Source organism: Mus pahari, chromosome 23 (genome assembly GCF_900095145.1).
Source record: "Mus pahari chromosome 23, PAHARI_EIJ_v1.1, whole genome shotgun sequence".
NCBI lineage: Eukaryota > Metazoa > Chordata > Mammalia > Rodentia > Muridae > Mus > Mus pahari.
Genome location: NC_034612.1, coordinates 24,963,655 through 24,991,399, shown reverse-complemented (window position 1 = coordinate 24,991,399; position 27,745 = coordinate 24,963,655). Strand labels below are relative to the sequence as shown.

Sequence of the window (27,745 nt, the reverse complement as noted above, 5' to 3'; positions counted from 1 at the left end):
CCCCACACCCCACACCCCCACACCCCACACCCCATCAAGTCTTTTTTGCTTGACTTTTTTTCCTCTTTCCCATCCCTTCTCTTCTGTTAAGTTCTTTTGTAGTTAAGTCATTATGTATAATGTTTATTACTTGATGTTTTTCCAAATAACTTGCTTTTTGAGGCAGGCCTTAAACTCTATGTGGCCAGGGATAGGCCTGGATTTTTTTTTTTATTATTCAATTTTTTACATCCCACTCATTGTCCCTTCCTATCACCCCTCCTACAATCTCTCCCCATCCCTCCTCCCCTTCTCCTCTGAACGAGTGGGCCCCCCTGGGCATTCCCCCAACCCTAGTCCTTCAGGTCTCTGCAATAGCCCTGAACTCTTGGTTCTCCTACTTCTCTGCCTTCTGAACACTGCGATCACGGGTGAGCCCACTACACCCAGCACATACAGGCAGACACTGTCCCTGAGCGACATTGCATCCCCAGCTCGAGGTAACGTTCTGGTTTTGAAGACGAAAAACATCACGTGCAGAGCCAGGCACAATAGATAGCAGCTGCCCTAGAGTGCCGAGTCTCTCTGAGTTCAAAGCCACCCTGGTCTATATAGCAAGTTCCAGGCCAGCCACGGCTACCCAGAGAAATCCTGGCTCAGAACAACAGAAAAGAACTGAATAAAAACTTAAAAATGAGTGACCTAGATACAGCCTCGTCTTTCCTGGCAGCCTCTAATTGTACTTAAGAGAGAAACCATGGTTCGCTGTATCTATTGACCACCATCCCCCTGTGCACACTGATCACCCCCCCAGCCTCCAGCGGCAGCAGCGTTAAGGAGTGGCCCAATAATGATCTTTGTGCAGGGGAAGATGGAGGGAGGTCTTTCAGAGTAGAGATGGACTAACAGTGGTTGAATCACTAGTGAGGATGGCTTACCCTTGCACTGTACGTACGTTGTCTGTTCATATGACACCATAAAATTAAGTCACAGGACAGGAGCACAGCACAGACACAGTTTTGTTCCTGTTCTATGGTTTTTGGTTTTTATTTATTGATTGATTAATTTTTCGAGACAGGGTTTCACTGTGTAGCCCTGGCTGTCCTGGAACTCACTCTGTAGACCAGGCTGGCCTCGAACTCAGAAATCCGCCTGCCTCTGCCTCCTGAGTGCTGGGATTAAAGGCGTGCGCCACCACGCCCGCTCCCTATGATTTTTTTTAGATAGAACTAACCAACATCTAACTTCCCTTTCAGCCAGGAACGATGATCGAGTGGGGCAATTACTGGTAAGTATGTTACAGGGTTGAGTCTGTTGGTCTCGTTAATAGATTATTTCAAGCCATATCATGAATGATTTTTTTTGTTGCTTTTTTTTTTTTTTTTGAGACAGTCTTATATCCCAAACTCACTGTATAACCAAGACAGGCCTTGAACTCCTGATTTGTCCTTTTCTACCTCCCAGGTTCCTGATGTACAGGCGTGTGCCACAATACCTGCTTCATGTGGTAAATCCTTAGGTTTAAAAAAAGGAAACAAGGGGCTGGAGAGATGATTAAGAGCACTGACTGCTCTTCTGGAGGGCCTGAGTTCAAATCCCAGCAACCACATGATGGCTCACAACCATCCTTAATGAGAAACAAATAGAGCGGGGCTGGAGCAAAAGGGAAGGGGGAAAAAAAAAACAGAAGAAAAAAAAAGTAAACAAACCAAACAAAAAACCGTAATGCCCTGTCTTGGTGCTGCACTTTCTCATAACTTATTTATCTTTATCTTAACTACACTGGCGTATTTCCTACATGTATCCCTGGTTAGGGCGTCTGATCTTTCAGTTACAGACAGTTGTGAGCTACTGTGTGGTTGCTGGGAATTGAACCTCAGTTCTCCGGAAGAGGAGTCAGTGTTCTTAACCATTGAACCATCTTTCCAGCCTCTATCTGCTTTGTTTTCTTTAATTTTCTTTTGACATTTTTGCTTGTCTATGGGTCAGGCATTTGGTGATTGTAGAGGTCAGGACAACTTTGAGGGGTTGCCTCTTTCCTGCCATCTGGGATCCCAAGGATGAGACTCAGGGCAGCCATGGAGTTTGGCAGCAAGTGCCTTTAACCCTGACTTGTCTTGCTGGCCCTAGTTTAGACATGCAAGACTTGAGAGAACAATATAATGGATCCCCGTTCTGTTCTTATACCTAAGTTTCCATAATTACTAACACAAGCCAAACACCACACATAATCCCACCATTTAGGAGGCTAAAGTGAGACAATCACGAGACATAGCAAGACGCTACCTGTCTCAAGAAAAGCAACAACCACACATTAACACATGGGCAGTGCTGCTTAGCTCTGACTCCCAGACCAGACTCTTGTGCTGCTCAGTCCAAACCACTTCAGCATACAGCTCTTCAACAGAAGGGCCTGCAAGCAAAGTCCCAGTACTCTGAACTAACCTATGCCCTTCTTGGGGAGCTGACTCCCTATGAATCTGGGTTTTACACTAACAGGGCAGTTGGCATTGATGAAACAGTTGGTTTTGTTTGGTTGGTTTTTCGTTTTGTTTTCTTTTGTCATCTGAATATTCAAGTAGCAGAGCAAGCTTAGATGGACAAAGCAGGAAGCCCGACCATTCTTCCTGAAAGCTGGTATTGTAAGCCCTCTGCTGTGCCCTTTTGCCTGTGATGCTAGCACGCGGGCAGCTGAAGCAGGAAGGGTTCTACAGCTTAGATGCCAGCCTGGGATACAGTGGAAGACATTATCTTAAAAGAAAACAGTATAGTCTTGGCGTATAGATCAGTGTTACAGAACTAAAGAACTAGATAATAACACTTGATTCATTTATGGACAAGTATGCCAAGGTAAATCTTCCTTCAGTGAGGGAAGAGAATTATTTCATCCAAAGATGCTGCTGGGGAATCTTGGTATGTGAAAAAGAAAGAAAGAAAGAGGGGGGAGGGAGGGAGGGAGGGAGGGAGGGAAGGGAGGAAGGAAAGAGAGAGAGAGAGAGAGAGAGAGAGAGAACGAGAACGGTTGAGTTTACAGTCCTGCCTCACATGAAAAAACAAAAACAAAGAAACTCAAGAGGTTGAAACTCAAGAACAATTGCTGTTCTTGTAGAGGACCCAGGTTGGGCTCTTGACACCCATGACAGCTTACAGCGGTCTGTAGCTCCCGTTCCAGGGTATCTGCTGCCCTCTCCTCACCTCTGAGGGCACTGTGCACACACAGTGCACGTAACATCCTTGTGTGTAAACACTCATCCGGGTAAAATAAACAACTTTTGAAAATGCAAGAACAGAAGTGTGAAGCCCTTAGATAAAAGCTTAGGGAAAGTGTGTATGCATCTGATCTAGGCACAAGTTCTTAAGCTCTGTGCAAAAGCTTGACCAATCTAGGTGTGGTAGCACACACTGCTCCCAGCATCCAGGAGGCAGAGGCGGGAGGATCAGGAGATCAAGGCTATCTTTAGCTACATAGCAAGTTTGAGTCTAGCCCAGGCTTCTGAGACCATGCCTCATAGTATATTTGGTTATATACTATGATAGGCACCATTTTATCAAGGGGGTTTGTTCATGCTTTTGAGCTGTGCATTTTATGCCAGTGGCTCTCAACCTTCCTAATGCTGTGACCCTTTATTACAGTTCCTCATGTTGTGGTGACCCCCCCAACCGTGACATTATTTTCATTCCTCCTTCATAACTAATTTTGCTACTGTTATGAGTTGTAATGTAGATTTTCGTGTCCGCTGATGCTCTTAGGTGACCGCTATGAATGGGTCATTTGACCCACCAGCACCACCAAAGGGGTTGTTCCCTGCGGGTTAAGGACCAATGTTTCACCCTGTAACTGTAGATGGTCACAGCACTGCGATGACACTAATTAACTTCTACTCACAGAGTAGCCACAGGACGTATTGAGGTTACTTGGCTATGTTAAACTTTCTGTATAGCAGGTTCAGCATTTGATTTATATTTTGTGCATAGGGTAACTATTAAGATGGTGGTCTCCTCTGCGGCACACGTTTGTCGTTATTACCAGACTATGGCAAGTATATTTTCTTTGCCTCCCGAAACCAAATTGGAAAACTCCAGAATGAAATGAATCATCCAGAATATCTTATCGCACTCAACGGGAGACTCCCCTCCCCCCTCAGCAGCTGCAGTGCGCAGTTTGACTGATTTCCTTAATTTGAGATAATTGATCATATTTGTAATTTTTGTGACGGTGTCTCTATAATTTATGGATAATCCATGGGTCATTCCTGGCAGAGGAAACTGGAAGCTTTGGTGGGGTCACGCTTAGGAGGCTCGTCTACATGAAGGAGAGTTGGGGTGTACAAAGTGGGCTCCAGCAGGCTGCCTTAGTCACTAACGGAATAGGGACTCCTCTGGTTCTGAGTCCCTTTAGTGTTCGCATTCAGTACATAAGGCTTCCCACCATTAAGAAAAGGCACTGGTCAGACCAGGGGGAGAACCTTAGTCCTCCCTGGGCATGGTGATATATACCTGTAGTCCTAGCATTTAGCAAGTTCATACAAAATCATGATTTCCAGGCCAGCCTGCGCCTCTATCTAAAAAAAAAAAAAAAAAATTAAAGTAGCCTGACCCTTAAGGGTTATTTTTCTTATAGTAGATGTTAGTAGCTTATTTTTCCAAGTCCTGATCATTTAAATAAATGAGGATGAATCTGTCTCCCCAAACTTTACCCCTGCTAAACCCTTTGTGTGCCTGAGACCAGGTCAGAGCCATGGGTAGTATCATGGATGCCCTGGGGAATCCACGGCAGGGATGCCTGGACAGACCCCAGCTTTGCTCTCCTGTGGGGATGAGATCGCTACATTCTTTGAAGACCCTGCCTTCATTTTTATCTGAGATGGTAGAAAATTGAATTTGGGAAAAATACATTTTTAACATTGTCAAGATTTTAGATGGTCTCACTGAATGTGGCTGGCACCAATAGAAGACGATGTTTAAGTTTTTGTTTTTTTTTTTTTAAAAAAGACTGATGCTTTTTTCTTTTTCTTTTTTTTTTTTTTTAAAGATTTATTTATTTATTATATGTAAGTACACTGTAGCTGTCTTCAGACACTCCAGAAGAGGGCATCAGATTTCATTATGGATGGTTGTGAGCCACCATGTGGTTGCTGGGATTTGAACTCAGGACCTTTGGAAGAGCCGTCAGCGCTCTTAACCACTGAGCCATCTCGCCAGCCCCTGATGCTTTTTTCAAGGTGTTAAAATGTTGAGGTGTTAAATTTTTTAAATTATTTATTCTTATTTCATGTGCATTCATGTTTTAGCTGCATATGTGTCTATGTGAAGGTGTCAGATCCCCTGGAACTGGAGTTATAGGCAGTTGTGAGCCACCATGTAGTTGCTGGGACTTGAACTCAGGACCTCTGGAAGAGCAGCCAGTGCTCTTAACCACTGAGCCACCTGTCCAGCCTGAGGTGTTAAATTTTTGAAAAGGAAGAGGATTAGTTAGTTGGTTGGTTTCATGGGGCTTTTGGGTTTTTTTTTAAGGATTTGTTTTTATCAGTTTTACATGTGTGTCTGTGCGTGCACATGCATGTACCTGTGGGGGCCAGCAGAGGGCATTAGATTTCTTGAAGCTAAGGGTATAGGTGGTCATGAGCCCGGGGACAGGGGTACAGAGAATCAAAGTTCAGGTCCTCTAGAAGAGCAGCCTGGACACACTGAGCCGCCTCTGCAGACCCCAGATGCCCATTTTAAGCCATTTCAATCTTGGCTCTGTGCTGTGTGCATCAGTAGCCCACGTGTCTGCACTTCCTGTGCATTATGAGAACCACAGTGCATGGGTCTCTCTGGCAAGATAAAAAGCTGCTGGCAGCTTCATCTGTACTAGTGAGAGTCCTGACTGCAGCGCAGATCATGCTGCCAGGAAAGGGCCTCCTTACAGGACCCCATGGCTAGCTTTCCAGAAGGCCCGAGTCTCTTGCTGCTGTGAAAGTGTACCCTTTCTGTCTGTCTCAGTACACAGCAACGGGGTCCCCCATAGATATGCTGCCCTTTGGCATCTTGGGTGCTGTGTATCGAAGGTTCCTCCCTTTCTTCTAATGAAGCATCTCTGTCTCTCCCTCCCTCCCCTCTCTCTCTTCCCGCCCCTCCCACCCACCCACACCCGCCCCACTAGTTGTTCTGAAGCACAATCCAGAGTTTTTCTCTCTGTAGCCCTGGCTATCCTGGAACTCACTCTGTAGGCCAGACTGGCCTCTTATCGAGGCTTAAAAAACTGACTCCTTCTCTCAGCAGCCATCAGTGTCAGCCACTGCTCAGCTAGGAGCGGGACTCACATACCTCCCCTCTGTCGTGCCGGGCTTTTGTCTGCCTTGAGTTTTTGCAGACCTTGTGCTGTCACAGTCTCTGTGAGTTCGTACAAGCATTTCCAATTTATGTCTAGGAAACGTTTTCCCTGAAGTCATTCACCACCACCTCCCCGTCTTTCTCCCCTCCCCCCGTGCACAGATCCTTGAGGTGTTTATGTTATAGAGACTCCATAGGGCTGGACACTCCCAAGCACCTTACTCTCAGCATGTTGACCAGTCATGGGTCTGTGTTCATTGTCGTCTACAAGGGAAGCTCAGGTGAGGGTTGAGCGAGGCGCTGATCCACGGACCTGGCATAAGTCATTCTATTGCTGTGTCCACTTAACAGAACAGTAGTAGAGGCTGTCCTCATCAGTAGTGTCAAGTGTGGGTTCCTCTTGTGGAATAGGCCTTAAGTCCAACCAGGAAGGGGACGATTGTCCCATAACACTGGTGCCACCGTTACGCCAGCAGACATAGCTTGTGAGGAGAGTTATCATAGATTGCAAAGTTAGCCATGAAGCAGTTCCTTTTAACACATCTCCTCCCATTCCTGTTTATATCAAGTGTTAGAAGTATATATATTAGTATTATACTAATAATAAGCAGAAGTGGCTTTATGTTGCTGTTTTTATTTTTGGGGAAGTCAATATTAAATATTACCTACTCACAAAAATAATTAGCCTTCTAAGTACTGAGGGGAGAAAATCACCATGAGTTTCAGGTCATTGGGCTATATATGTTCTAGGCTAGCCCAGGGTACAGAAGAAGGTCCTAACTTCCCCCCAAAACTAAATAAAATAAAAAGTTGATTGTATTTAATAACTTGACATATGCTAAACCAGTCTTCATTCCTAACAGCTGGCTCTGAGTGGAGAACACAGTCTAATTCTTTGCTGTGTCTCGAAAGGGCCTCACTACATATCACAGGCTAGCCTGGACTCACTGTGTAGCCCAGGTTGCTCTCTAACTCACTGCAGATCCTCCTGCTTTTGCTTCCAAGCCCTGGGATCCCCGGAGGTGTGCATGAGCTCCCCCGAGTGCCTCCTGACTCTCCTTAACCGTCGGAACACTGCTCTTCTCTCACAGGGCCCGGGCCATTCGCTTTAGACAGGACAGTAATGAGGCAGTTGGGGGATTCTTCTCTCAAATTGGGCAGCTATATATGGTGCACCATCTTTGGGGTATGTGTATTTTTCCTTCTTTTGTGATTTGCTGGGATTGAAGACTTCATTACTAGTTAAGTTGGAACGGTGGGATAAATCTGGACTCCTTGAGAACCTTGGTCACTTTGGGAAACGCAAGCATCACGGGTGCGTGGTAAATGCTGGCCTATCTAGAAAAAGGCCAATAGCAAGGGGTCGATGGATTCACAGCTTATAAACAGGGACAGGTTGGGATGAAGTCAGATGTAGTAGCACATGGCTATAGTTCCAGCACTCAGGAAGCTTGAGGCAGGAGGATTAAGAGTTCACCATCAGCACAGTCTGCACAACATGTTCCAGACCAGCCTTAAGCTAGAAAGCAAGCCAGGGTCAGAAAAATGAGCTGCTGGGGAGGGTATGGAGCATTGAGGGGGCGGGACAGGAGGGTAGATATAACTCTGTTCCACTGCATGTATATATATATATATATATATATATATATATAAAAATCAACCACCACCAGGATCAGGAGGGATAGCGCAGCAATTAAGAACTCACTGTCCTTTCAGAGAACTCCAGTGCAGTAATTTTAGCTCTGGGGAGTCTGAGGCCCTTCTGACCTCTGCAGGCACCTGCACTCACATGGCATACCATCACACAAGCATACAAGCATACATGTAAACATATGAGAAAGAAGCAAGGGTATGGCCCGGTGGCAAGACAGTTGCCTAAAGTGTGCAAAGCCCTGGGTTCACCTTGCTCAGAAAGCAAACAAATAGCTAATCAAAGTAAACAAACAAATCGTGCAGACTGGTTACACAGTAGCATGGCGGGGAGCTAAGCTTCAGCAGATACATTGAGGCAAAAAGGGTCACTTCTGTAGTCTTCATTCCTCCCAGAAACCTCTGCTGCAGCCCGGGCTCTCCTCATCTGAGCTTGCCTGGTATTTAAGAGCCCAAACCCTGCGCTAATGATAGGTTATAGCAGTAACCCTTCATCCTTCCAGCCCCCCCCCCCCACTCAGCCTTGTCCTGAATGTAGCATTGTCTGCTAAGACGAGATTTGGCCCACAAAGCTCAGAGCTTTCAAAGGTATAGAATTTGCAAACAAACGTCAGAAGACAAATAACAAAACCACTGTGTGTTCTAGAGCTGGTGAGATGACACTGGGTAAGGGTACCGGTGCTCTCGGGGAGGACCCAGTTCATTTACCAGCCCCCACCTAGTGGCTCTCAGTCACCTGTAACTCCAGAGCCAGAGAATCTGTGGCTCTCCTCTGGCCTCCACGGCATGCACAGAGTGCACTTACACATACACACACACACACGCAGGCAAACCACCCATACACATAAATTCAAATTTCAAATTTAAAAACCAAAAGTTCATGTTCTACCCAGATCTTATTGCATGCGCCTGTAATCCCAGCACTTGAGAGGCAAAGACAAAAGAAGTCTGATGCTGTTGGTTGTTTATCTGACTAGCTGAGGACTGCGCTTCTAGAAGGTGGGCTTTGGGTCTGACTCAGACCACATTCCTGTGCTTCTGTTCAAGCTTATAAAGATCTTCAGACCAGGGAGGACATCCGGAACGCAGCCTGGCACAAGCATGGCTGGGAGGAGCTCGTGTACTATACCGGTAAGCCGTTAGTGACCCCGCGGCGGGTTCCTGCCTTGAGTGTGCATTTGGGAAAGTGCAGGCGTGATGGGCTAGGGGGTGAAGGCAAGGCTCGCAGGACATGAGATTGACCAGAGTCTTTTCCTAAATGCTAACCTGACTTTGTTTCAAACTAAGAATCTTGATTCTTTAACCCAGCAGGGTAGCTCATGACTGTAATCCCAGCATCTTGGGGCACTGATATAGGAAAGTTACAAGCAGAGGGCCAGCCTAGCCTACAGAGTCAGACCCTGTCTCAAAAAAGGAAAAAAAAAAAAAAGCACAGAAAGGGGCTGGAAAGACTGGCTGCTCTTTCAGAGGACCTGGGTCTAATTCCTAGCACCCTCATGGTAGCTCACAGCTCTCTGTAACTCCAGGTCAAAGGTCCAGGGCTATATTTATTTATTTATTTATTTATTGCCTCTATGGGCACAAAATGTATAGACACACAAACACAAAACACCCATATGCATATAATTAATAAATTATTTTTTTAAAAGCAGAGGACAGATTAAATAAGAATATTGATTCTATTACATATATTTCATAATATTTGATTACATTGCCTTGTAGAGTTTTCAGACATGTGGATAGCTTAATTTTTTTAAGTTAATTATTTTATTCCTTGGCTAGTCCTGGAACTTAACTATGTAGACCAGGCTGGCCTCGAACTCACAGAGATCCACCTGCCTCTGTTTTCCAAGTTCTGGGATCAAAGGAGGACACCACCATACTGGGCTAGCTTAATTATTTTCAAATATTACTTTTTTTTTTTTTTTTTAGTTTCTTTGTTATTTGAACGAATATTTCTTTTTTTTTCTAAAATTTTCTTTATTAAAACCATCAGTTCCCCCAAATCATTTAATACATCAATTAAAAAGAATAGTTTTGTAAATAGTATGGTGGCATATAAATTTTGAAGGCTAAGCATAAAAGATAGCTGGACTACAGAGAAACAAATGCCAGCAATAAGAATAACAGCGGTGATGATTAACTTAGGCCTCTCTGAGAGTGTGGCTCAAACCTGGCCCCAAACCAAACATAATCGGAAAGTTAATAATGTGGTTGATTGGTTTTCCCAGAGGGTCTCCCTATGTAGCCTTGGCTATCCTGGAATTCGCGTGTGTAGACCAGGCTGGCCTTACATTCACAGAGATTGGCATAAAGTTAACCCTGATGGGTATTTAAGCTACATACTTACTAAGAAGGCAGGAGAGTAGAAGTAGAAATCGCTTGTCTTTTTAGCTAAAAACAAATAAAATCTCATAAATGAGCTGGGCTTAGTGCAGGTCGGCTAACTCAGCACCCCGAGAGTGCAGGAGGAGGTTCCAGATCCGCTCCAGTCACAAAAGAAACAACCGTGCGACTGTACGCAGTGTTGTGTTTTATTCCCGTGTCGCTTTGATGCAGGGTCTCTCCCTATAGCCCAGGCTGGCCTCCCACACTGGGGTGACAGNTTTGATGCAGGGTCTCTCCCTANAGCCCAGGCTGGCCCCCCACACTGGGGTGACAGTTTTGATGCAGGGTCTCTCCCTAGAGCCCAGGCTGGCCCCCCACACTGGGGTGACAGCTTTGATGCAGGGTCTCTCCCTATAGCCCAGGCTGGCCTCCCACACTGGGTGACAGTTTTGATGCAGGGTCTCTCCCTAGAGCCCAGGCTGGCCCCCCACACTGGGTGACAGTTTTGATGCAGGGTCTCTATAGCCCAGGCTGGCCTCCCACACTGGGTGACAGGTGTGAGCACTGTGGCTCCTCTGGTCCCCCTAAGCTTCTCCTCAGCTTCCAGAGCGTGATTTGGTCCACGGAAGCCGTTTTTAAAAAGTTTTCAAATGAAAAAAAAATTGTTTTTCTTTTCCATTTATTTTCTTCTCACTTTTCTGTGGGATACATTTAGACCCAGTGTTATTTGGGTTTTTGTTTGTCTATTTTAGTTTAAAGAGCCTTTGAGAGAGCGCTTTTTTTCATAACCAAGACTTCTAATTTCCCATCAAAAGCGGCTCTGCCGGCCAGCTCTCAGTTTCTGTAGCATCCTTGGTGGTGGAGTTGGGATTTCTGGCTCAGTTGCTCAGACTCTGCACTTCCTAACAGTACGAGGGTTTCTGGTGTGAGCAGGCGCAGTGTCCATCTTTGCCCCGTGGGTTTGGGAAGGCCAGGGCAGTAACTGAAAGACCCCTGTTCCTGGGGAGACCCTCTTCGCTCAAGTCCCGGGATGAGATGACGCCCCAATAACTCGAGAGAAACCATTCTTGATGCAATATGCATGAGGTTTAATCGGGAAATCGAGCTCATAGGAGATCGATCCTCAGCTGTTGCAATTGAGGGCTTTTAAAGGAAAAAAACCATAAGGAAAGGGGGGGGGATAAGTCCACAAAGAATGGGGGAGCTGAGTAAACATTTCAACTCATCTCTTACGGAAGAGTTACAGGCTATCTTTGGCAAACATTCTTGGTGGGGAAGCTAAGCATCATAAGAGTGGGGATGATGCGTTACACCTCATCTCTTACGGAAGAGTTACAAGCTATCTTTGGCAAACATTCTTAGTCNCTTNCNCAATGAGTCAGGCGCCAGGGTGGGTCAATTGCGATGAGCCAGTTTTAGTGGTCACCAGTATCTCAGGCTGAAGGCGAAAGAACAAAGAACTCTATGCTGGGCTTTGTTTCTAGGGGTCTAAGAAACCACATTGAGTTGGGGGTCTTACATAAACTCCGGCTTCTTTTCAGTCCCGCTCATTCAGGAGATGGAGTCCAGGATCATGATCCCGCTCAAGACGTCCCCACTCCAGTGACGACGCTTCCGTGTGCCTATGCAGATTCCTGTGATGAATACGTGTCATGATTTCATCTCACCCAGTCACCGAGTGGAAAGCAAGCCGAGGTGTAAACTGCTGTACATAGCTTGTAAGAGCTCTTTTCTTTAAAACTTAATAATCATGCAACGGGAACTCAGGAGGGTTGAACTAACAGAAGCAGCGCAGCCTCTGCTCACCAACCACTCCTTAGCCTCCGGCCCTTCAGGAAAACAGGATCATTTGAAGCCGGGTGTGGTAGTTTAGCACTCAGGGAGCTGAGGCAGGAGAATTACAATAAATCCTAGGCCAATCTGGGCTACATAGAGTTTCAGACCAGCTTGGACCTTGTGAGATCCTGTCTCAATAACCAAAATTAAAGTTTGAATTCTCTCTGAGTAAAAATCCCAGCTATGAAAAAGAATCAGCTACTATTTCTTGCTATTAAAAAAAGAAATCTGTTTTATAATTACAGATTTTTTTTTTTTTTTTTACAAATTTCCTTCCTTCAGGAAGAAATACAAATGAAGTCATGTTTCCTGGGCAGTTTTTCTGAGTCTCAAACTAGGAACAAATTATGAGTGTACCCAATGGCTGTGAATGCTATGACTTTGTGACTTCTGGTCAGTCAGTCAGGAGGCCGGGATGTATTATACCCTGAGCTGGAACGGTCGTCACCCTGTACCAGACCAGCCATGCAGGCTCCATCAGGCACCATGTCCCAAGGGTGGGCATGAACCAGTGCGCCACATGAGATTTTGAAATAAACACCTCAACTAGCACTAATTTTATTTGCAATATTTTTCTATAAAACAAGTAGCTCTTGGAAAAGAGGTTTTTCTTTTCTAAGCCACCGTTTGTGACCTCTGACCTCTGGTTCTATTTTGGTAAGCTCCCAGCAGACACTTCCAAGTCTTGTACCAAGGGCAGTGCACACTAGGTCTAAGTTGGCATAAACCTTCATATTCTGTCTGCCCCTGTTTGGTTTTGTTTTTAATATAGTGTGCCAATTTTGTGACTGTAATCATGTGAAAGTCCCATTAAACTGAAGAATTATGTCTGCCCTACAAATTGATTTGTGTAAAATAAAGTATAACTAAATCTCCTATCAGATGTCTAATTTTTACATGCGAATGATTTTCTCCAAGAACATATTAAAGCAAATAAAATCCTCTTAATTTTCATGTTTTGCATGATTGAGACCTTTTTGTTTGTTTGTTTACTTAGCTCATTTGACATTTTTGAACCCAGGGTGTAAGTGTGTAGTGGAGGGCAGCCTCTAACTAAATCCTCCACCAGGCATCACTAGGTGACATGCGCACACAGTACAGGAAGGAGCTCACGGGACCACTCTGTGATTTATGTTGTACAGGGAAAGGGGCACAGGAGCCACACTGTGCATGGAAATCCAGACAACATGGAGGAGTCAGCTTCTCCCATGCACATCTCTGGGATCAAACTCAGACTGTCATGTTTGTCTGCAGGCACCTTTACCCACTGAGCCACTTTGTGACACAAGCCACTTGTGCTTCGGAGGACTTGTACTGGGGCCATGAACACAGGAGGAAGATAAGCAGAGAGCAGAAAACACATGCTGTTTAGTTGGTTTGATTTGGTGTGGTTTCTTTGAAAAAGAGTCACTCTGTAACCCATGCTGGCTCAGAACACTCAGTATGCCCTGGCCTTCCCTCCCCAGGTACATGAGCCACCACACCTTAACCCCTCCCCATTTTTGCAATGATTCTCCTGATTGGCCAATAAGCTTTTTTTTTTTTTTTTTTCCGAGACAGGGTTTCTCTGTGTAGCCCTAGCTGTCCTGGAATTCACTCTGTAGACCAGGCTGGCCTCGAACTCAGAAATCCGCCTGCCTCTGCCTCCCAAGTGCTGGGAGTAAAGGTGTGTGCCACCACTGCCCGACTGGTCTTTTTTTTCTTTTTTTTTTAAAAGATTTATTTATTTATTATATGTAAGTACATTGTAGCTGTCTTCAGACACTCCAGAAGAGGGAGTCAGATCTTGTTACGGATGGTTGTGAGCCACCATGTGGTTGCTGGGATTTGAACTCTGGACCTTCGGAAGAGCAGTTGGGTGCTCTTACCCACTGAGCCATCTCACCAGCCCTGGTCTTCTTTTTTCTTAAAAGCAAAAAAACCTGTTGGCATATACCGGCAGTCTCAGGAGACTGAGGCAGGAGGATTGCTGTGATTTAGAGCCAACCCTGTCTCAAAAAAACAAAAAACAAAAAAAAAGACCAGGGCTGGGGCTAGAGGTTACTTGATATGTCGACTGTTTGTCTAGCATGCATGTCTTAATTAGGGTTTTACTGCTGTGAACAGACACCATGACCAAGGCAACTCTTATAAGAACAACATTTAATTGGGGCTGGCTTACAGGTTCAGAGGTTCAGTCCATTATCATCAAGGTGGGAACATGGCAGCATCCAGGCAGGCCTGGTGCAGGAGGAGCTGAGAGTTCTACATCTTCATCTGAAGGCTGCTAGCAGAATATTGACTTCCAGGCAGCTAGGATGAGGGTCGTAAAGCCCACACCCCGAGTGACACACCTGCTAATAGTGCCACTTCCTAGACCAAGCATATACAAACCGTCACAATGCACAAGCGCTAGCTAGGTTCAGTCAGTCCCAGCAGTGTACATATACATGAGAGATTGGAGCTTCAATGTCAGCCGTGGTTACCTAATAGTCATAGCCAGCCTGGGCTCCATGAAAGCCTGTCTCCAAAAAATGGCAACATATAACTAAAAGCATGACATTACTTCCTCCATGCTCCACTCTCCAGATGACCCCTCCCCCCCCCCCACAAGTGTTTCTCCATGATTGGACGATAGGAAGGGATACCCCCATTCCACAAGAGCAGCGGTGGCAGGGAGAGCGGGATTCCAGAGATTCAAGGGGCTACCTTAGGTGACAGAAGAGAGAGGCGTGCCTTTGCCTGCACAGCCCTCAGAATCTTAATGGTCAGATTCATTCGGACGAGTGGGTGACCCGTCCACAGGTCACGTGAGTTCTGTTCACAGCCTCCGAAGTGATTTCACACTTCTTGTGTAATTCCTACAGCCCTGACATCAGCGGTCCAAGAATTGCTGTCTTCAACGGAGAGATATACTCACTATTTACTGACTGCCACAGGTCACATCCGGAGCCAAAGCGATTTCCACGGCATTCGCTCATTCCCTAATGCATTACTAGAGTTAACAATTTACCTAAGCCAGGGTTGTCCGTCCTAGCCTAATACTTATTAACGCTGGCTGCAGCATTAACGCATTAATACAACGGAGGACATCTTACTCCCCAGGGTTCTTATAAAACCCAGTGCTAGGATTACAGGCCTGTGTGAGCTCATCTACTCTTCTGTGGTGCTGGGGATGGATCCCAAGGGCCTTGTGTGCTCTAGGCAAGCCCTCTACCAAATGAGCTCCTTCAATTCCTCACCCTTAAAAAAAAAAAAAAATAGCCAGAGGTGGTGTGGTGGCACATGCCTTTAATGCCACAGCCCTCTGGAGGCAGAGGAGGGTGGATCCCTGTAGATTCCAAGCCAGCCTGGTCTACAAGGCGAGCTCCAGGACAGTCAGGGATGTTAACACAGAGAAACCCCATCTCGAACAAAGAAAGAAAATGTATCTTGTGTCTGTATATGAGTGCACATGTGTGTGTGAGGAGGCCAGGGGACATCCTGCAAGGACCTGTTCTCTCCTTCCACCATGTGGGTCCCTGGGGTCAAACAGCTTGTCAGGTTATCGGGGTTGATGGTTGACAGCAAGAGCCTTTACCTGCTCAGTCATGACACGCGTCCTTGCCTCTCTCTCTCTCTCTCTCTCTCTCTCTCTCTCTCTCTCTCTCTCTCTGTGTGTGTGTGTGTGTGTGTGTGTGTGTGTGTGTGTGTGCATGAGCCTGAATGTAGGTATGTGTAGTGCATACTTGCCTGTGCCTTCGTGTGTGTGTGTGTGTGTGTGTGTGTGTGTGTGTGCGCGCGCGCATGAGCCTGAATGTAGGTATGTGTAGTGCATACTTGCCCGTGCCTTCAAAAGCCAGAAAATAGTGTTGGATCTCCTGGAACTGGATTAGAGGTAGTTGTAAGCAACCCCACGTGGGTGCTAGGAACCGGGTCCTCTTTAAGAGCAGCAAATGCACTTAACCGTGGCTCTAACCCCTGAAAAATGTTTGGGTTTGTGTGTGTGTGTGTGTGTTGGGGCATATGTGTGCGCGTTTATGAAATCAGAAGACCATCTTGTGGAGTGGGTTCTTTCCACCTGTATGTGGACTCTAAGGATCGAACCAGGCTTGCCTGGCAGATCCCTTCCCCCACTGAGCAGCCCCGCTGGCCCTGTTGAGACAGGGTCTCATGCTGCCTGAGCAGGCTGACCTCAACAAGGCAGGCCTCAAAATCCTGTTCCTCCTAATTTGCTGGGACCACAGGCATATACCACCAGGTCCCCTTGCGTCTCTCTTTTTTTTTTTTTTTTTTTTTTTTTTGATACAGTAACTTGCGTCAGAGCCTGCTCTTGTCTGGAGCCCCAGATCCCCCTGCCTCAGGCCCCAGAGTGCTAAGATTACAAGTCTATCCCACTATACCTAGCTACAAGGGTTTGTATTGCTTCCACTTAATACAAAGACAAACTGCAATTCCTTAGCTTTCTCTGGGTATAGAAACCATTTTTCACAGATTGAAAACTGGCACCCCACATGGGAGCTATGTAACGCCGCTGCCGCTCTGGGTACCCAGGCTATTGTATCTCCGCATGGGTGTCACCTCTGGGAGAAGTACTTGCTGGCTGCTTCCAGCCAGTCTACAATTGGAAAGGCATAAAAGATGCCAGTACAGTTCCTGCCTCATTCATATTCACCCCTGACACAACAAAGAAGGCCTTGTACGACTGTGGGGAGGGCGGGGGGAGCTGAGCTCAGAGCCTATGGCCCACAGAATTAATGGCAGAACTGTAAACTATTCTCCATCCGATCATAATCGCAATCACATCTCTATCAGATTTCCTCTGGGGCAAATTCAGCATGCACCTGTGCAGGTCACTGCTCTGTCACAGCAGGCTCCTGTAACCAGCGGCAGGGCCACCTCCTCCTCCTCTGCCCGGGCTTGTGTGCTCCAAGCAGTAACAAAAACTAAGACCCTTTGTAGTAGCACTCTGCCAGACCCAGCATGCCTGGTTGGTCCTTCCCATTTTGCTGTGTCAAAATGCACAAACCCACAAAGCAACAGCTAGGAGAACTGCCAGGGAGCGTTTACAACTGGGGAACAACGACCTTGTTGTTGGGGTGCCTGTGTGACCTCCGCCAAACATATTCCTCCACGCCTCTCCTACGGAAGGAACTTCAGGGGTTATGATGTTGTTTTGGGTTGTTTTTTTTTGGGGGGGGGTGTTATTGTTTGTTTGTTTTGAGCCAGGGCCGCACTATATTGGTCCTCCTGTCTCTGCCTCTTGAATGCTGAAGTTTTCAGGCATGTAGCATACCCAGCCACCTTCAACTGAGTTTGTAATTGGACGCATGTTTTGACCTATTTGGCTCAGTTATATATATGGTTTTTTTTTGTTTTTTTTTTTTTTCAAATCATTTACTCTAGTTAAATTCCGGGCAGCAGAAGCTAGGGCTGGGGCTCAGGTGGCAGATGGCTTGCCTGGTGTGTCTGAAGCTTTTCCATTCAGTCTCAGCCTAGGTGACCCAGGGCATGTCGCTGCACACCTGTGACCCCACCACTCAGAGAGTGGCGGCAAGAGGAGTAGGACTTTAAGGTCCTCCTCGGGAACGGAGCTGAGACACACAGACCCTATCATTTAAAATAAAATAAAGGATGCCCTGGGGTGTGGAGAGTACATAGCTCAAATGTGCAAATCTTTTAGGGCGGTGGTGGCACAGGCCAGGGCTTACATAGTGCAAAACCCTGGGCTCCATTCTTAGCACAAGTGGAAAAACAAAACAAAACAAAACAAAAACAAACCTTATATGCCTTCCCTACTTAATGAGCCAATAGTGGCAGCTACCTGTGTCTCCCTGAACTATGTCTTTCCCCTCTGCCTACATTCTCAGCAAGGAGGGTAAACATTCGCATCCTTTTAATCTTCATATTGCTTCAAATACCCATGAGCCTTTCGGGTCTTTCTTCCCACGTCATCTGTGAAAAGGAACTCAGTGTGTAATTCCTGTGTACGTGTATGTGGTGTATGTTTGTATGTGTGTGTGTGGTATAATGTGGTATGTGTGTGGTTTGGGTGCCAGGTGTCCACAAGCCACAACACACATGTAGGGGTTAGAAGACAACTTTTTAGAGAGTTCGCTCCTCTATTGTAAGCTCCAGGGATTAAACTCAAATGGCCAGAATTTGGCAGCAAGCACCTTTTACCCACTGAGCCATCCCTTAGGCCCAAGAACTGTCTTATTAGGAAAATGTTTCTCTCTCTTTGTGATTTGTAAACCTTGTATGTTAGATGTAAGTTTCAAACATACACATGCCTTTATTTCCTGTTTTGTTTTTTGAGACAGTCTTGTTTGTGGCTCTGGTTGTAGAACAGACAAGGTTGGTCTTAATGCCAGTAATCCTCCTGCCTCTGCCTCCTAGTGCTAGGATTACAGACAGGGACTATCACTTTTGGCCCCAAATCAAATTTGTTTTAAAAGACTGATACTTTTATTTAACCTTCTATTGTTACTTGTTAAAATGTTTGTTTTTACTAATTTTCAATTGTATGTATGTGTGTTTCTGCAAGTGGGTCTGTGCACATGAACACAGGTGCCTAAGAAGGCCAGAGACAGTAGATCCCTCTGGAGCTGGAGTTATAGATAGTTATAAACCATCAGTTGTGGGTGCTGGGAACTAAACTCAGGTCTTTTCTAAGAGCAGCAAATGCCTTGAATCCCAGCACTCAGGAGGCAGAGACAGGCAGATCTCTGTGAGTTCGAGGCTAGCCCAGCCTATAAAGTGACTTCCAGGACAGCCAGGACAACACAGAGAAACCATGTCTCAAAAAACACCACCACCACCAAAACAAAATTAATTAATTAATTAATAAGATGTAACATTCTTTTTGTTCTTTTTCTAGGATATAGGCTCATATTCTGGCCCCTGCCTCGGCTTTCTAAGTGCTGGGATTACATGTGTGTACCACCGTAGCCAATGTGAGGGGAAAAAGGATGCTCTCTCCTCTGAGCCAGGGTTTCCAGGAATGAGGTGGGGTCAGGACAATGTGTCAGTGCTGTGAACGGAGGAACCCCAACAACCCTCTTCCTAGCGTGGGGTGGTTTGTACTTACATACTCCAAGCTCCTGAAACACTAGACACAGAAATTCCTAAGAGGCAGAATTCAAAATGAAACAAAGCAGTTGGCTGAGGTGACAGGCACCTTTAATCCGGTACTCGGGAGACAGGAGGATCTCTGTGAACACAAGGCCAGCCCAAGCTACATGAGACCCTGTCTCAAAAAAGAAAACAGAGAATTGAACAAATCTGTTCTGAAAAACTTTTTTTTTTCCCAACACAGGGTTTCTCTGTGTAACCCTGGCTCTCCTGGAACTCACTCTGTAGACCAGGCTGTCCTTGAACTCAGAGATCTCCCAAGGGCTGGGACTAAAGACGTGGGCCACCATCACCCAGCACAAATGTTCTTTATATACCAAAAAGAAACCCACTTAAAGCTACTGAATCCATGTTGCAAGAGTAAAAGTATTTAATTTACTATGCACCTCAGAAAGCTCCAGGTAAAATATTTGTAGGGATATACACAAAGAATTCAGAATATAAAACTCTCCATGTAATTAGTAGTCATATTAATACTGGAACTACAGTAGAAAAAAATAGCTGCCTCCTAGATTCTCCCAGGAGCCTAACTGTGTAGCTTTGAGAGGGTGCAGTTGTTCTGAGTGAGCGGGAAGTCAAGATCATTCCTCCAGTTCTCCCAACAGCTCAACGAAGTCAGTGATGTACCACTTGGCGTTGTCCTTAACCTGCTGCCTGATCACATTGCCTCCAAAGCCAATGAAAGCATCCTAGGAAGGGAGCGGGGAGGGGCATCAGTGTCTTAAAACGGCACACCCAGAAACATACATAAAAATAAATATAAAATAGACTCAAGGGAAAGTTACCTATATACTTAATACACACACACACACACACACACACAGTCTCACTCTCTCTGCCTCCAACTTGCTGATGTAAGCTCTCGGCTACTGCTCCAGCCCCATGCTTGCCTGCCTGCCTGCCGCATGCTCCCTGCCACGATGACGATGGACTGAACCGTCTGAGACTGTAAGCCAGGCCTCAGTGAAATGTTTTCTTTCCTAAGTTGCCTTGGTCATGGTGCCGCTTCACAGCAATACAACACTGACTTAAGGTAGTTATTTGTAAGTATTCTAGACTGAGTGTCTGTTAGTTGCTTTGTATTCTTATCACGATATTTAGCTGCTCTTATTTAACTTTTGTTATAAACTTTCAGCCAGACCTAGAAAACAAAATTACCAACTTAAAAAAACAAAACACTCTTGAATACATACAGCAGGAGGGCAGGCTTCCATGTCCGTAGCTCCATCACCAATCATGATTATTTTCTTAAAGTGAAATTTTTCCTTTAAAAATCGAATAACCTTTCCTTTCCCACCTGACTCGGCTGTCGGCTGCATCTCATCAAAGCCTGCGTACTCACCTGAAGAGATGGGGAAAATGATTAGATTCACAGAGGCATTTTTTACTTAGCTAGTGTGTTTATACCACTGACACCTGGACTTAAATATCAATAGTAAGTCTGAAATAGCCCTTGGCACAGTCACACTGCATGGGACATGATCCCTGTTCCTGAGGAGGTCGCTCTAGGGGTCACCTTCAGTTCAATTAGCTGCCTTCCAGTGTAGCTATTCTAAACTTTGTTGAGATAGCAGAGCATCATAATATAGCAATACATAAGCTTATCACATTAATATACTGTTAACGTTACCTAAAGGAAACACCAACGTATCCTCACTTTTGTTTTTCTGAAACAGGATCTCATGTAGACCGGGCTAGCCTGGAACTTACTATGTCCTAGGATGACCTTGTATGTCTCCTCCAGCTTCCACATCTGGAGCGCCCGACCCCAGGTGTGCCTGGTTGCAGGGCTGGGGATGGAACCTAGGGCTAGACTGCAGGTTTAGGCAAGCACTCTGCCAACTGAATCCCATCCCTAGCTCCAAATTTATTCTATCCTTACAGGAGTAAACACATTCACTAATGGGCTTGGGGTTGGTTTGGTATATTTGAGAGTAGGTGCCACTTTGTAGCTCAGGCTGGTGTAGGACTTGAAACAATGCCCCAGCCTTGGCCTCCTGGTGTAAAGAACGAGTCCCCAGGTCTGGTCCACTCATTGGTTTTGTTTGGTTTTTGTTATTGTTGTTGTCTTAGTTTGTTTTGTTTTTATTTTTAAAGACGGAGCCTAAGGAGCCAAAGATGACCTGCAATTGCTAATCCTCCTCCCCCTACTTCCCAAATGCTGAGATTACATGTGTGTTCCCTTTCCAGACACCATGCTTTCTTCAATCAGTGACCTGGAGTGCATTTGTGTGGGGGTCAACAAGCTAGCAGTCAGGTCCTTCCTTCCATCTTATGTGGGTTCCAGGAGCTGAATTCCAGTCAGGCTGCTTTGGGGAGCGCCTTTCTCTGTTGAGCCGTCTCACTGGTCCTCATTTCATCTTAAGACTACCAGCTACCCAAGGAGGGAATGGTGGTGCAATCCCACCATTTGAAAAGCAGAGGCAGGAGGATCTCTGAATTCGAGGCCACCCTGGTCTATAGATTGAGTTCTAGGATAGCCAGGGCTACATAGAGAAACCCTGTCTGGAAAAACAAACAAACAAAAAAAGATTACCAGCTACCCTATGACATAGCCGAAAGCCCTTTTTTTGTGTTTTGATACACAGATTCACAGAGCCCAGGCTATACTCGAACTTACTATGTATACTACGTTCAAAGACCTTGAACTCCTGATCTTCCTGCTTCCTGTCTGGTTTATATGTCAACCCAGAGCTTCAGGCAGGCTGGGCAAGAACTCTACAACAGGACCCCAGCCCAGCCCAAGAGTGCTTTTGTTTGCTGTTTATTTTATTATTTATTTATGATTATTTTTATTGTTTTGAGAGATAGTCTGTGTGTGTGTGTGTGTGTGTGTGTGTGTGTGTGTGTGTGTGTGTAAATGCAGATGTGTGGAATCCAGACTAGTGTGAGCTGCCAACCAATATTTTACTTACAAACCAAGTCAGGTCCTCCAACTGAACAGCCTGTACTCTTAACCACTGAGTCGTGGCTCATCCTGGTTTTGGATTTTAGAGACAAGGTTTTGTTCTGTATCCCAAACTGGGCTCCAGTTGAAATCCTCCTGCCTCAGCATCTCAAGAGTATAGCAGAACTGGAGCCTCCTGAGATGATGTAAAGCATAGCGACCCAAGGGCAATGGCAATGCAGCAACTCACAAACCCAACTCCTGCAGCAACTCACTAACCCAACTCCTTGTCAGGACTGAACCGCTCCAGCTACAGAAAGAGAAGAATGCAAACGGAGGACAGTATGTATGCAGAGTCAGGCCAGGACAGCCGGCAAGCCCAGCCCACCTGCAGAGCTAGGAACAGCAAAGTGCACACAGGGTCAGTCAAAAGAGCCGCTCAGAAGGCCCAGCAGCTCAGAGTGCAGACAGCTCTTGCAGGGGGCCTGAGTTCAGTTCCCAGCACCCACGTCAGGTGTCTCAGAACAGCCTGTCACTCCAGCTGCAGACTCATCCCCTCTTCTGGCCTCCAGGGTATTTGTTTGTCACATAGGTTTGTTTTGAAGATTTATTTCCTTTTATTTATATGTGTGTATTTTGCCTGCATGCTTGTTTATACACCACAGGAGTGCCTGGTGCCTTCAGAGGCCTGAAACTGGAGGTACAGGTAGTTGTGGATTGTCCAACATGGGCGCCAGAAACTGAACCAGGGCCCTCTGGAAGAGCAGCTGGTGCTCTGACCCCTAAACCACCTCTCCAGCCCCCATAAAAATGCTTTTAAAAGAATAATTCATGTGGGGCTGGAGAGATGGCTCAGACGGACTGCTCTTCCAGAGGACCTGGGTTCAATTCCCAGCACCTACATGATGGCTCACAACTGTCTGTAATTCCAGTTCCAGGGGATCTGGCCCCCTCACAGAGACAGACAGACATGAAGGCAAAACACCAATGCACATAAAATAAAAATAAGTAAATCTTTAAGATGAATAATGTTATTGTTATTATAATTCATGTAACTCTTAACTTCAGGACCACCAGTCTTTAAGTTACATTCCAACAGACACTACCTAGAATATTAAATAGTAGGACAGAAAAGCGAGGGGATATACTACCATTCAAATCTTACCATTAAAGTAGAACTTCAGCCTATTGGCAAACACATTGGTTGTTGGGATATTGAGCTTTGCAGCAACATGCTCCACGATGCTCCTAAAGCCACCAGAGATGAGGAACACCTGGACATTCCGCTCTTGGAGGCGGCTTACCAGCTCCCTACAGGAAGAAACCCCCGACCCCAAGCACGTCGGTTACAGGAAGGAACCATGAAAAAGACGTTAGGGTCTTCGTTCCTGGACCCAGTGCTGGGGCCCGACTCTACGGATCCTACCTGTGGGAGTAACGGTTTGTAGGGTTTTTGTTTGATTGGTGGGAGGATGTTGTTTGTTTGGGTTATGTGTATTCAAATAAGGCCAGAAACCTCTGTGCACATTCAGTATCAAATGCCTTTTCCTTTACGCACCCACTTTTGTTTTCCTTCATTGTGAGGCTGCTATTGCTGTGTGGCTGTGTATTTCATTGCCTTTGATTTGGTTAGCTGCTGTTTTAAAGACAGATTCTTGCTATGTAACCAGACTGGCCTTGAACTCTCAACAGCCGTCCTGTCTCAGCCACCTCAGGACGAGTATCTCAGACATGACCCACCACGCTGGTCTTGAGTTTTTTCTTGGCTTGTCTGTTTTGCTGGCTGCTTTTGAGATAGGATCTCATGCATCTGTGGATTATTTTGAATTTCTAATAACCTACCCCCACCTCCCATGTGCTATGAGTACAAGGATATATCATGAGGCATCCAGTGTGTGTGTGTGTGTGTGTTCTGAGACAAGGTCTCGCTCTGTAGCCCAGGCTGGCCCTGAGTCCTAGAATTACAAATGGGCACCACCATTCCCTGCTTTATACATGATTTTTCAGCTTAGCAGTTAATGGGTGGAGCTTTTCTGCTTTAGGTAACCATTGTACCAACACTAAGATTGTGAAACCCTAGAGAGGCCTGGAGAAGGCAGGGGTTCTGGAGGGACAGACAGGAGCAAGACCAGAGGGTACAGTAAGAGCAGACATGATTGAGGCAGGAACAATAGCATCCTCTCAGGAGGAAAGAGCCTCATGAGCCCCGAGCTGGTAAGAAACCAGTGTGCTTACCTTATGCCGGGGGTCAGATGTGGCGGGTGCTCAGCTAGGAGCCTCTGGACCTGATCCCTGGAGGGCTGGATCAGGGCCAAGCGCTGAGTGAGCGCGTCTTTAAAAGGCAAGGCTCCTCCCATGGCTCTCCGTGTCCTAGGAGGAAGACCCAAGGATCAGGCCAGCCATCACAGGTGTCCTTGAGAAGTTGACTGGCCTTGCCATGCCAGGACTTTGTGACAGCCATCAGGAAGAAGGTGGTACCCAGACACGCTGTGTGCTGTGTACAGGAGGTCAGCTTGACGACACAGACACGCTGTGTGCTGTGTACAGGAGGTTGGCTTGAGAACCCCACTGACTCTTGGGCGTCGTGTACTGCGGACCCACACATCCCATACACAAGCACCTTGCTTGCAAACTGTGAGCTTTTTATTACCGAGAGAGCGAGAAAAGGCTGGAAGCTCTTGCAGCAAACGCAGCTGAGCAGGTGACGGCCGTCACTCAGGAAGGTGTCACTGCTGTACAGTGGGGAGAGCAAAGAGAAGGGACAGAAGGTTCTAGCCTGAAGCAGCAAGGCTGCACTTTCAACCACGACAGGAAGCACTGGACATTTAGAGCCCGGGGTCGACCTTCTTGGATTAATCATTTTCCCAGGCTGCCTAAGAATGTGTCTCACCTGCAGAGACAACCCTGTTTTGCTTCCTCTGTTCTTGCTGGAATATTTACAGATAGATAATGAAGATGGTGCTCTAGCAAAGTCAGTTCTAGGCGGCGGGAGGAGGAAATGCCTACTGCTTTGTCTTAGCCCTGGGCCAAAACCAGAACCTAGGAACTGAGACCCGAACCTAGCCTTTCATCCAGTCATTTTTTTTAAAGGTGAACTCTTTACCACATCATAAAGGGAATACAGACAGCTCGTACATTTCAGACACTGCGGCCTCCACCCCACAGAATTTGGCCAGCTCATCGATTCCTTCTTCTCTGATGACGGTGCTATCAACATCAAAGCACACTGCATCCGCTGAACAGAAGAGCTTCCTCAGCTCTGAGTGGGAGACCATCCTGGGAAGAGTTGTCCTCCTATAAGGGAAAAAGAGAAATGAGCTTAAAGGGGCTGGGGCTGGGGCTCGGTAGTAGTGTTTGGCCAGCGTATACGAAGCCCTGAGTTTCGCTCAGGACCACCTAAGTCGGGAGCAGTGGTGTATGCCTGTGATCTTAGCTCTTAGGAGTGGAGGCAGGAGGGGCAAGAGTTCACGGTTGGGGCTGAAGAGATGGCTCCGTGGTTAAGAGTGCCGGTGGCTCTTCCAAAGGACCCAAGTCTAGTTCCCAGCACCCACATCAGACAGCTCACAGCTACCTATAATCCAGCCCCAAAGGATCCATAATCCTCTTCTGGCACACATGCGCGCGTGCGCACACACACACACACACACACACACACACACATACCTAAATAGAAAATAGCAACAATAATTTTTTAAAAATAGTTGTTGAGCAGTAGTTCCACACACTTTTAGTCCCAGCACTTGGGAGGCAGAAGGAGGCTGATCTCTTAGATTCAAGGCCAGCCTGGTCTACAGAGTGAGTTCCAGAATGACCTGTCTCAATAAACACACACACACACACACACACACACACACACACACACACACACACAGAGAGAGAGAGAGAGACACACACACACACACAGAGAGAGAGAGAGAGAGAGAGAGAGAGAGAGAGAGAGAGAGAGAGAGAGAGAGAGAGTGTGTTTTAGNAGAGAGAGAGAGAGAGAGAGAGAGAGAGAGAGAGAGAGAGAGAGAGAGAGAGAGAGAGTGTGTTTTAGACCATCTTTAGCTACATAGAGGCCCAGCCTAGGCTACACCAAACCCTGTCTCAAACAAAAATGGTAGTGGAGAGTTGATCAACAGGGAAAGAAGCCTGCAGCCAAACCTCAATGCCTGGAAGCCACACAGTGGGGGTGAACAGAGGAATCTCAAAAAGTTCCTCTGACCCCCACACTCACACAATAACACAATAAGAAAAAAGCAAGAACGCAAGCAAGCAAGCAAGGGTGTTCCCCAAATCCATCATGTGAGTGAACTGAGCAGGACAATGAGGGAAAGCGAGCCAGGAAGACACATTATGTAAGAGCTGAAGGGAGACAGTGACAGAATGACTGACAGGACCTGGAGCCTCCAACCAGTGAGAACAGGAAGCCAAGTCAGGCATGGGACCTGGGAGGAAACCAAAATGTCCTTAAGCTGTTCCCAGTATTTCAGAGATGCTGGGCATGGTGGTGCACGCCTGTGCTTGCAATCTCAGCACTAGGGAGGGCAGGGGAGGAGGACCAGGAGCTGAAGGTCTATCCTTAGGTATAGGGAGGAGGACCAGGAGCTGAAGGACTATCCTTAAGTGTATGATGAGTTTGAGTTAATAAGGTCAAGGCAAGTCTGGGCTAGAGATCCGACCTCTAATAAGAAAGTAAGTAAATAGGTAGGCAGTTGGTGATGCACACCTGTGTTCCCAGCACTGAGGATGCTGAGGCAGGAGGATCATGAGCTCAAAGCTAGGCTGGTGCTACACAGTAAAACTAGTCTATAAACAAACAAACAAATGGGGGGTCTGGAGAGACGGCTCAGTGATAAAGAGCACTGGCTGCTCTACTAGAAGACCCGGGTTTAGTTCCCAGCCCCCATATGGCAGCTCACAATTGTCTGTGACTCTAATTCCAGGGATCTATGGCACCAGGCATGCACATGGTGCAGATATCTGTGCATGCAGACAAATACTCATATAAATAATATAAAATAAATAAATCTTTAAACAAAAAGTCCCTGGCTACAGGGAAAGCAGCCTGCTAAGCTCTGTTCCTTCAGAGTAAACTGTGTACATGAGACCTTCACCGAGAGAAAGAAAAGTCACTGCTGGGAACTGGACTCTGAAACCTTCACATCTGGCTTTTGGGGGAAGGGAAGGCCAGGGTCCAGGGGGCTGGGGAGAGTGCAGGCAGGAAAGACTATGCTCTAACACAGGCCCGGGCCCACCCATAGTTTCTGTGCTGCTCAGCCCTCTGTGGTGCAGACTGGGCTCCAGCTCGGCCGTGGATCCATTCAACTTTATTTTAAAAGTGTGCTGATAAGCCCTTCTTAACCAGGGCTCCAAAGTGAAAATCCTTCATGGCTGGATTTAGGCCTTAAATGGGTGAGAGGGAAAAAAAAAATCCCCTTGCTCAAACAGATGGCAGCCCTCCCGTACCAAAGACCACCTCTTTCACCATCTGCTTCACTCAGCTCTTATCTTCAAAGATGGATTTTTAGCTGGGCGTGGTGGCGCACGCCTTTAATCCCAGCACTAGGGAGGCAGAGGCAGGCGGATTTCTGAGTTCGAGGCTGGCCTGGTCTACAAAGTGAGTTCCAGGACAGCCAGGGCTACACAGAGAAACCCTGTCTTGAAAAACTAAAA

The 27,745-nt window shown here is 46.4% G+C and overlaps 2 protein-coding genes across 3 annotated transcripts in view; one reads left to right on the top strand and one right to left on the bottom strand.

Moving 5' to 3' along the window:
• The window catches only part of Nipsnap2 (nipsnap homolog 2), a 25,598-nt gene extending 12,538 nt beyond the window's left edge, over nucleotides 1-13,060 (top strand). The window contains exons 7-10 of the mRNA XM_021186637.1: nucleotides 1,236-1,267; nucleotides 7,386-7,480; nucleotides 8,992-9,075; nucleotides 11,814-13,060. Of these exons, the coding sequence (XP_021042296.1) occupies nucleotides 1,236-1,267; nucleotides 7,386-7,480; nucleotides 8,992-9,075; nucleotides 11,814-11,878 (276 nt within the window). The 3' untranslated portion in view covers nucleotides 11,879-13,060. The remainder of the gene's footprint in view (nucleotides 1-1,235; nucleotides 1,268-7,385; nucleotides 7,481-8,991; nucleotides 9,076-11,813) is intronic.
• A 6,427-nt stretch (nucleotides 13,061-19,487) lies between these two features.
• Psph (phosphoserine phosphatase) overlaps nucleotides 19,488-27,745 on the bottom strand; it is a 21,827-nt gene continuing 13,569 nt past the window's right edge. Inside the window, exons 2-6 of one of the 2 annotated variants that reach the window (XM_029533561.1) lie at nucleotides 25,223-25,381; nucleotides 24,323-24,457; nucleotides 23,253-23,398; nucleotides 20,394-20,542; nucleotides 19,488-19,889 (exon numbers count right to left, since the gene is read on the bottom strand). In XM_029533561.1, the coding sequence (XP_029389421.1) occupies nucleotides 19,782-19,889; nucleotides 20,394-20,542; nucleotides 23,253-23,398; nucleotides 24,323-24,457; nucleotides 25,223-25,362 (678 nt within the window). In that variant the 5' untranslated portion in view covers nucleotides 25,363-25,381 and the 3' untranslated portion in view covers nucleotides 19,488-19,781. The remainder of the gene's footprint in view (nucleotides 19,890-20,393; nucleotides 20,543-23,252; nucleotides 23,399-24,322; nucleotides 24,458-25,222; nucleotides 25,382-27,745) is intronic. The other variant, XM_021187232.1, reaches the window with a different exon arrangement.